Genomic DNA, 10,071 nt, shown 5'->3' with positions numbered 1-10,071 from the left:
TACGAACGTTCTGCAGCTCCTCGTGTTGATTCTCAGAGATCTAGAACACAGACACACACAACACAATACACAACCACAGACACGTACGACCACAGACCAACCACAGACAGACAACCACACACACACACAACCACAGACACGTACGACCACAGACCGACCACAGACAGACACACACACAACCACAGACACGTACAACCACCGGCCAACCACAGACAGACAACCACAGACACGTACAACCACAGACACACACGGCCACAGCCCAACCACAGACACACACACACACAACCACAGACATGCACAGCCACCGACACAACCACAGACACGCATCAACCACAGACCAACCCCAGAAAGACACAGATACAACCAAAGACACAGACACAGATGGACACAGACAAACACAGACATATACACAACCACATACACAGCCACAACCACAGACCAACCCCAGAAAGACACGGACACAGACAGAGACACAGACAGAGACTCAACCACAGACCAACCCCAGAAAGACACAGATACAGACACGGACACAGACGGACACAGACAGAGACACAACCACAGACAGAGACACAACCACAGTTGGTAACAGTGTTGTTACTACTGATGCCGAGGCTGTGAGTTCCATTCCTGCAGGGGATCACAGGGATCTGTACGTTTCTTTGGATGAAAGCGTCTGCTTATAATATTATTATTATTACAGTTTACATGATGATGTAGAATAAATAGCATCCCTTTTAGTTTCAATGAATGACAAACTGTAAATATAACTGTTGTTGTTGTTGATATCTTTAGATGAACCACAATAATCATCTGTGACCTCTGACCTTGAGCCTCTTCTCCAGGAACTTCATGCCTCCTTCCTGTCCGTAGCCAAACTCGTAAGGGAAACTCCAATCCCGGACCAGGAATATCATGGACTGAAACGACACACAGGTTCAACTAAGTTACCACGCAGTAGGAAGTTACCACGCAGTAGGAGGTTACCACGCAGTAGGAGGTTACCACACAGTAGGAAGTTACAACGCAGTAGGAAGTTACCACGCAGTAGGAGGTTACCATACAGTAGGAGGTTACCACACAGTAGGAAGTTACCACGCAGTAGGTAGTTACCACGCAGTAGGAAGTTACCACGCAGTAGGAGGTTACCACGCAGTAGGAAGTTACCACGCAGTAGGAAGTTACCACGCAGTAGGTATTACCACGCAGTAGGTAGTTACCACGCATTAGGAAGTTCCACGCAGGTAGGAGTGATCACGCAGTAGGAAAGTTACCACCCAGAGAAGTTACACGCAGTAGGTAGTTACCACGCAGTAGGAAGTTACCACGGCCAGTTAAGGTAGTTACCACGCAGTAGGGAAGTTACCACACGCAGTAGGTATTAACCACGCAGTAGGAAGTTACACGCAGTAGGAAGTTACCACAGTAGGTAGTTACCCGACGCAGTAGGGTTTACCACGCAGTAGGAGTTTTACCACGCAGTTAGGAGTTACCCACGCAGTAGGAGGTTACACACACAGTAGGAAGTTACCACGCCAAGTTAGGAGTTACACGTAGTAGGAAGTTACCACCCAGTAGGAGGTTACCATCGCAGTAGGAATGTTACCACGCAGTAGGAGGTTAACCACGCAGGTAGTTAGGTTTACCAATGAGTAGGGAGTTACCCACACAGTAGGAAGTTACCACGCAGTAGGAGGTTACCACGCAGTAGGAAGTTACCACGCAGTAGGGGTTACCACGCAGTAGGAAGTTACCACGCAGTAGGAAGTAAACAGCATGAGTTGACGTAGAGTACCCCAAAACATGTATGTCGAGGTGCTGACTAACAGAGAGTGAAGTGTATAAAAGTAAACAAGGTAGTAGCAAGGCAAGTTTGTGACAGCGAGACGTTATTGAAGTAGAGAGGATGTACAGTACCCTTCAGAAAGTGTTCACTTCCCTTGGTTTTTTCCAACAACAAAAAAATGGATTAAATTGAGATTGTGTCACTGGCCCTACACACAATACCCCATAATGTCAAAGTGGAATTATATTTTGAAGAAATGTTTACACATTAATTAAAAATGAAAAGCTGAAATGTCTTGAGTCCATAAGTATTCAACCCTTTTGTCATGTCAAGCCTAAATACGTTCAAGAGTAAAAATGTGGGTCTGAATACTTACGTAATTCAGTTTTTTTATTTTCAATACATTTGCAAACATTTCTCAACATCTGTTTTCGTTTTTGTACTATAAATGAGATATTTCCTTATTTCATTTTCAATAAATTAGCAAAAGTTCTAAAAATATGTTTTAACTTTGTACTGTTGATGGATGAGAGAATAAAAACAATTTCGTCTATTTTGCATTCAGGCTGTAACACAACAAAATGTGGATTAAGCAAAGGGGTCTGAATACTTTCTGCAGGTACTGTAAATAGTTCCTGCTCTGGTAAACTGAATTATTTTTAAAATATTTTATTTATTTAAGTAGGCAAGTCAGTTAAGAATGACAGCCTGGGAACAGTGGGTTATCTGCCTTGTTCAGGGGTAGAACGACAGATTTTTATCTTGTCGGCTCAGGGATTCAATCTAGCAACCTTTCAGTTACTAGCCCAACTCGCTAACCACTAGGCTACCTGCCGCCCCAATTAGCCTTATTGTATAAGCTCACAATTCTGTTTCACAGCCTGTCAGTCTGGTTCATAGAGGTAGATAGAGGGCATTTCTTTGCATCTGTGTGATAATGGCTTCTGTGACAGCATGGGCAGAGCCATTAGGGGAATTGTCAATTTTAAAGTAGTCCATTTCTTCTTCTACTACTTGTATGAGTCAGTAAACAAACTGAAAAGGTGCATACTGCCCCCTGGATTGTGTTGTCTGAACAGGTATAAAACCAAGACTGGTGATTTACTTCCTCCTACAGTTATGGAATGTTTGCGCAGGAGCTTCATTCATTGGCTGATCCCTCCTGATGTGATTCTTTCTTAATCCATAGGAAGTCCCACTCAGTTGAATACTTCAAACTGGTGAAAGTCTTCAATGGCGCTGCCCGTGCATAAAACAGGCGTTGGGGCACTAGAGCTGTCTATCTAAGTCTATGGTCCGGTTGCACAAGGCCAGAACGGAATAACAGGAAGGGAAATGTCCTACCTGGAATGGTTTAAGGAACGTCTCCTCCATGGCTAGTCTGCCATACTCAGTGAAGAGCTACAAAACAGGAAGAGACAAATTCAACATCGATCACAATCAGGAATTTGTGAATAAAGTGAATTTATTGAACATGTTAGGAGAAACAGTTCATTTCTGTGGTGGGGGGGGGGTCATCATCTATCTGAATGTCTCAACAGTAAAAGACTGTAGATAATGTAATCAATTCGTCTACTGTACCTGTAAGTGTTGAAGATCATCCTCCTGAACATTCTGGGAGATGTTGTACACCTGGGAAATATAACATCATCTTTAATAATAATAATATAATATACAAGTGTTTGAAAGTTATTACATTTTATACATAAAAAAAACTAACGTATTTTTGTTGTTGTTGTTGTTGCCACAAAGGTAATCCTGGATAGCAGAGAAGATCTACCCTCGTCAAGGTCTCTAAAGCAATGTCATTATTTATGTTCAAATACAGTGGGGTTATTATTAAGGCAAGAGCTATTGTACCTGCATGGAGCTGATCATGGTGCTCAGTGCGAACACAGTGGCTGAGTCCCTCAACGTCGACTGGCTGTCAAACGTGCCCTGGGTATCCATCAGTAGAACGGCCACCTGAGGGACGAGACAGGAGAACATATAAGTCTACATTCAACACTGTTAACGTCGTTACAGTTTCACAGAGCTCACAAGGAATTCATAAGTGATGTTCTTTAAGAATAAATGGGTGTGTACAGGTAACTGCACAAAAATAAAGACACACACACACACACACAACACACACACACACACACACACACACACACACACACACACACACACACACACACACACACACACACACACACACACACACACACACACACACACAACACACACACACACACACCGACTTAAAGTGTCTATAGGGTATTGGGCCACCACGAGTCCCAAGAACAGCTTCAACGAGCCTTGGTATAGATTCTACAAGTGTCTGGAACTCTATAGGAAGGATGCTACACCATTCTTCAACAAAAAATTTAATCGCATATGGTTTACAATATTTTTTCATTCTCATCAAACCATTCAGTAACCACTCGTGGCCGTGAGGATGGGGCGTTGTCATCCTGAAAGAGACCACTCCCATCTGGATAGAAATGAATCCTCATAGGTTGAAAGGTGATCACTCAGAATGGCTGTTAGGCCTTTTTTAATTGGTGTTTACCTTGTCCTCTTAAGGCGCTGAGAGGACCGTAAACCATGGCAGGAAAATGCAACCCCCCGCACCATAACAGAGCCGCCAGAGCCCTCGTTTACCCAGGTGTTTCCAGTCTGTATGATACATTTACATGACTTTGCAGTTACCTCTTCATGTCCTCCCGGGTGGCGCAGTGGTCTAGGCACTGCATCGCAGTGCTAGCTGCGCCACCAGAGTCTCTGGGTTCACGCCCAGGCTCTGTCGCAGCCGGCCGCAACCGGGAGGTCTGTGGGGCGACGCACAATTGGCATAGCGTCGTCCCGGTTAGGGAGGGTTTGGCCGGTAGGGATATCCTTGTCTCAGTATGTAAAATGTAATAAAATGTATGCACTCTACTGTAAGTCGCTCTGATAAGAGCGTCTGCTTAAATGAGCTAAAATGATAAGAATGTAGATACAACAGTCTGTATGATACATTTACATGACTTTGGCAGGTACCTCGTCATGTAATACAACAGTCCTGTATGATACATTTAATGACTTTGGCAGTTCCTCGTCAGTAATACAACAGTCTGTAGATACATTTACATGACTTTGGCTAGTTACCTCGTCATGTAATACAACAGTCTGTATGATACATTTACATGACTATTGGCAGTTACCTCGGTCATGTAATACAACAGTCTGTATGATACATTACATGACTTTGGCAGTTACCTCGTCATGTAATACAACAGTCTGTATGATACATTTACATGACTTTGCAGTTACCTCGTCATTAATACAACAGTCCTGTATGATACATTTACATGATTTGCAGTTACCTCGTCATGTAATACAACAGTCTGTGTTTACATACATGACTTGGCGTCTCGTCATGTATACAACAGTCTCTATGATACATTTACATGATTTGGCAGTTACCTCGTCATGTAATACAACAGTCTGTATGATACATTTACAGGACTTTGGCAGTTACCTCTCATGAATAAACAGTCTGTATGATTACATTTACTATGACTTTGGCAGTTACCTCGTCATGTAATACAACAGTCTGTATGATACATTTACATGACTTTGGCAGTACCTCGTCATGTAATACAAACAGTCTGTATGAACATTTACATGACTTTGCAGTTACCCGTCATGTAATACAACAGTCTGCTATGATACATTTACATGACTTTGGCAGTTACCTCGTCATGTAATACAACAGTCTGTATATTACATTACATGACTTTGCAGTTACCTCGTCATGTAATACAACAGTCTGTATGATACATTTCAGACTTTGGCAGTTACCTCGTCATGAAACAACAGTCTGTATGATACATTTACATGATGAAAAAAACATCTGGGGAAAAGATTATCACAGATTGGGCCTTAAAATGTAGTGGTCATACAGGATCTACCCATAGGCTCTGGTCAAAAGTAGTGCACTACTAGGGAATAGGGCTCGGGTCAAAGTAGTGCACACATAGGAATAGGCTCTGGTCCAAAAGTGTGCACTACATAGGGAATAGGGCTCTGGTCAAAAGTAGTGCACTACATAGGAATAGGCTCTGGTCAAAAGTATGCACTACATAGGGAATAGGGCTCTGGTCAAAAGTAGTCACTACATGGGATAGGGCTCTGGGCTAAAGTAGTGCACTATTATAGAATAGGGCTTCTGCAAAAGTAGATGCACTACATAGGGAATAGGGCTCTGGTCAAAAGTATGCACTACATAGGGAATAGGCTCTGGTCAAAAGTGCACTACATAGGAATAGGGCCTTGGTCTAAAGGTAGTGCACTACATAGGAATTAGGGCTCTGGTCAAAAGTAGTGCACTACATAGGGAATAGGCTTCTGTCTAAGTAGGCACTTACATGGGAATAGGGGCTCTGGTCAAAAGTAGTGCACTACATAGGGAATAGGGCTCTAGGGTGCCATTTGGTACGCAACCCAACAGGGACAACAGGTCAAAGGTCAGACTCTGGTACCTTGCGTCCATCTGGCTTGTCCACCAGAAAGACTTGGCTCCAGATCTGAATCCCGGTGGTCTCTCTCTCAGATCCACCCCTCCAGGAGAACCCTGTCAGAGGCTCCTCTGACTCCCCCAGCCACTCTTCAGATGCCTGGGGAGTATGGACACAGAAATAGCCCAGCATGAGTCAATACATAGATACAGGCCAGCCAATGATAAAGCTCAGCATGAGTCAATACATAGATACAGGCCAGCCAATGATATAGCCCAGCATGAGTCAATACATAGATACAGGCCAGCCAATGATAAAGCTCAGCATGAGTCAATACATAGATACAGGCCAGCCAATGATAAAGCTCAGCATGAGTCAATACATAGATACAGGCCAGACAATGATATATAAACAGATGAGTGAATTCAGAGACAAAATGCAGGGAAAGACAGCACAGTTAAATGCTTGTGGGAACGCACCAATACTCCCTCACCTAAATCACACATCATCCGATAATCTTAATCATCACATTATGTCACTGCAGGACGCTGATGGAAAGTTTACAGCATGTCGCTTTCATGCTGAGAGCTGGGTCCTAACCGGGTCCTAACCGGGTCCTAACCGGGTCAAAGGGACATGAACCAATGCCAGTCATGACATCACTGTGTTCGCTGAACAATACCACTTCCTGCATCACCAGCTCACACTGGGTCTGGAGCTTAGAACCACTATCTCACAAACACATGTGACCACCCAAATGCGCACCCAAACTCTTAGGCCAGCTGCTCCACCCCCACACGTCTTAAGCCACTGCCCACCCACCACTCTTAGCCAGCTGCACAGGCGGCACCAACCAACGACGTACTTAAGCCAGCTGGGCCCCCACAGAGCACAGGTACAAGCAAACAGTTGAGCGTCAAGCCAAACATACACCAACCAGCGCAGAGCAAAACGCTGCAGGCCAAGGAAAGCCGAGGCTCTGCGCCACACCAACAACTCTTAGCCAGCGGCGGGCCACGGGAAGCCCACACAGGCGATGCGTTGACCAAACCGAGCCCACAAAAACCCAACACCACTTCGGTAGCTCAGACTTGACAACTACAACCCACGCCCAAAGGGTAACCGAGCTAGCCCCAACCAAAGTCTAAGCCAACTGGGCCAACAGACAACCAACCCCACACAGAGAAGCACTACGGAAATAAATTACTACCAGGGAAGATACTGGGGAGAGCAGCGGGACCCGACACCTGGAGGGGACCACACGTTCTCTGCCACGTGCTCCCACCAACCTCTTTAGTCCAGCTTGCCTGCCACCCACACGATCTACCAGCGCCCCACCCACACGTTCTAGCCAACGTGCATCTCACCCAAACGTCTTATCGCAGCTGCGGCCACCCGACGACATATCTTTAGCCGCTGCCCCACGGACCACACGTCCATTAGCCAGCTCTGGCCGCACCGCAGCAGTCGAGCCAAGCTGAGTGCTCCAACCCCACACGTCTTGCCCGAGCTGCGCCCACCACACGTCTTAGCCCAGCTGCCCCATCACCCACACGTACTTCTTAGCCAAGGCTGATCACACCCACACGGCTTAGCCCAGCTGCCGCCACCCACGTAAGCCACCCGTCTTAGCCGCAGCTGCCACCACCGTCTAGCAGCCAGCTGCCACCCACACTCCTTAGCCAACTGCTCCACCCCACGTCTAGCCAGCTGAGCCACCACTAACGTCTTCAGCCGCCCCCAACGTCTCATGTCTCACCCAACCGTCGTCTGTAGCCAGCTGATAGCCACCACGCAGCACGTGTCTAGCCAGCTGATGCACCCACACGTCTTAGCCAGAGCTATCCACCCAAACGTCTTTAGCCAGCTGCCGTCCACTGCAAACCATTTAGCCCAGCTGATCCCCCACACGTCCTAGCTATCGCCAGCTGATTCCACCCCACACGTCTTAGCCAGCTGCTCACCACCCACACTCAAGCCCAGTGATCCACCCCAAACGTCTTAGCCAGCTTGCCCCCCCACCAAACGTCTTAGCCACTGATCCAACCCACGGTCCACGTCTTAGCCAGCTTGCGCCACCCAACTTCTTACCACTGCCCTGCTGCTTCTCTCTGTTCATATATGCATAGTCACTTTAACTATACATTCATGTACAGTACATACTACCTCAATTGGGCCGACCAACCAGTACCTGGAGTGAGGTTACCAATCCCCCATCATTTACACAAGCATGACCTTTGAACTCACCTGGCTGTACATGTAACGCAGCATGAAGTCCATGAGGAAGGACTTGCCCTTGCGGAACGCCCCGGCCACAGATATGGCCACCACTTCCCTGTTCTGGACCTCTTCGGCCAATAGGATCCGGCTCAGCGCCRCCTCGTCCAGCTCGAAGGTGTGGTCGTCCTTGACAACCAGCACCTGGATGGGCCGCGCACTTCCATCAGGCTCCTCCTCCTCCGAGCTCCAGTCGTAGGTGGCTTTGTCTGTGAAGGACCCTGTCACATGATAGGGGATGTCACATGATGGGGGATGTCACATGATGGGGGAGGGAATGTAAAAATGAAAGAATATTGCACATCCTATGTTTGTAACGTTCCCAAGTTCAGCTGAAATGGCTGTTTATTCCCTGTATAGTGAACAAGTCTTGACCAGAGCCCTACTGTATGTGGTGCCATTTAGGATGTTTTGGTCAGCTGTTGTGCCCTGTCACACGCTGATCTGTTTTTGTGATTGTCTCCACCCCCCTCCAGGTGTCGCCCATCTTCCCCATTATCCCCTGTGTATTTATTATCCCCTGTGTTCTCTGTTTGTCTGTTGCCAGTTCGTCTTGTTTGTCAAGTCAACCAGCGGTTTTCGTCTCAACGCATGCTGCTCCCCAGTCTCGCTTTTTCCTCGCCCTCCTGGTTTTGACCCTTGCCTGTCCTGTCTCTGAGCCCGCTTGCCTGACCACTCTGCCTGACCCTGAGCCTGCCTGCCGTCCTGTACCTTTCCCCCACTACTCTGGTTCATCAACCCCTGCCTGCCTTGAACTGTCGTTTGCCTGCCATGTTGATGTAATAAACATTGTTACTCTGACACAGTCTGCATCTGGGTCTTACCTTCAAACCTGATAGCGCCCTACAGGAAATAGAATACCATTTCTGACATAACTGCACACTCTATAATACGCCCAGTTATCGATTGACCAATCAACATTAGGCACCCGATGCCTTCCTCTGAGGTATAGGGGAAATGGAGAAACACTTTATATCCTATAAACAGAGAAAGAATAAGCTGCAAAGAGGTTGCCATCAAAGCGTACAAAATTGATAATTTGATACTTTACAGACACAGTCWAATTTTATTTGAACTGATTTACAGCAGGGAAACTCAACCCAAACAATACACCAGTATACTGTGTGCGAATGTAATTCAAATACGGAAATGACCACTTTTAGTAATGACAGGCCGTGTTAGAGGCTTGTTAATACCATAATAGCTGTCTATCCGGTGGTTAACACATCGATATCATCTCATCCCATATAGGCTGTTTCCCAAAAGGCACCCTCTTCCTTACATCGTACACTACATTTGACTAGAGCCCCATGTGCCTTGGTCACAAGTAGTGCACTACAGAGGGAATATAGTGCTATTTGGGATGCAGTCCCATGTGCATTTGGACTGGCAGAGAGAGAGAGAGAGAGAGAGAGAGAAGCTTTCCTTTCCGGGAAGGCAGTGACTCAGTCTGCCTACGATCTGCCTGCCTCTCCATAGTCTCCAGAGGCCCGCCTCTCCATAGTCTCCAATCTACCTGCCTCTCCA

At 46.5% G+C, this 10,071-nt stretch overlaps 1 protein-coding gene across 1 annotated transcript in view; it reads right to left on the bottom strand.

Moving 5' to 3' along the window:
• Window positions 1-10,071, bottom strand: part of LOC112072060 (atlastin-1-like) — a 42,502-nt gene that overhangs the window by 20,169 nt on the left and 12,262 nt on the right. The window contains 7 exon segments of the mRNA XM_024139476.2: window positions 1-40; window positions 825-917; window positions 3,128-3,184; window positions 3,365-3,415; window positions 3,644-3,748; window positions 6,292-6,426; window positions 8,515-8,765. The exon segment at window positions 1-40 is cut by the window's left edge and continues 99 nt beyond it. Of these exon segments, the coding sequence (XP_023995244.1) occupies window positions 1-40; window positions 825-917; window positions 3,128-3,184; window positions 3,365-3,415; window positions 3,644-3,748; window positions 6,292-6,426; window positions 8,515-8,765 (732 nt within the window).

This window comes from Salvelinus sp. IW2-2015, unplaced genomic scaffold, assembly GCF_002910315.2.
Source record: "Salvelinus sp. IW2-2015 unplaced genomic scaffold, ASM291031v2 Un_scaffold1811, whole genome shotgun sequence".
NCBI classification, from domain to species: Eukaryota; Metazoa; Chordata; class Actinopteri; order Salmoniformes; family Salmonidae; genus Salvelinus; species Salvelinus sp. IW2-2015.
The sequence above is the reverse complement of the archived record's forward strand: the minus strand, read 5'-3'. Positions and strand labels throughout refer to the sequence as shown.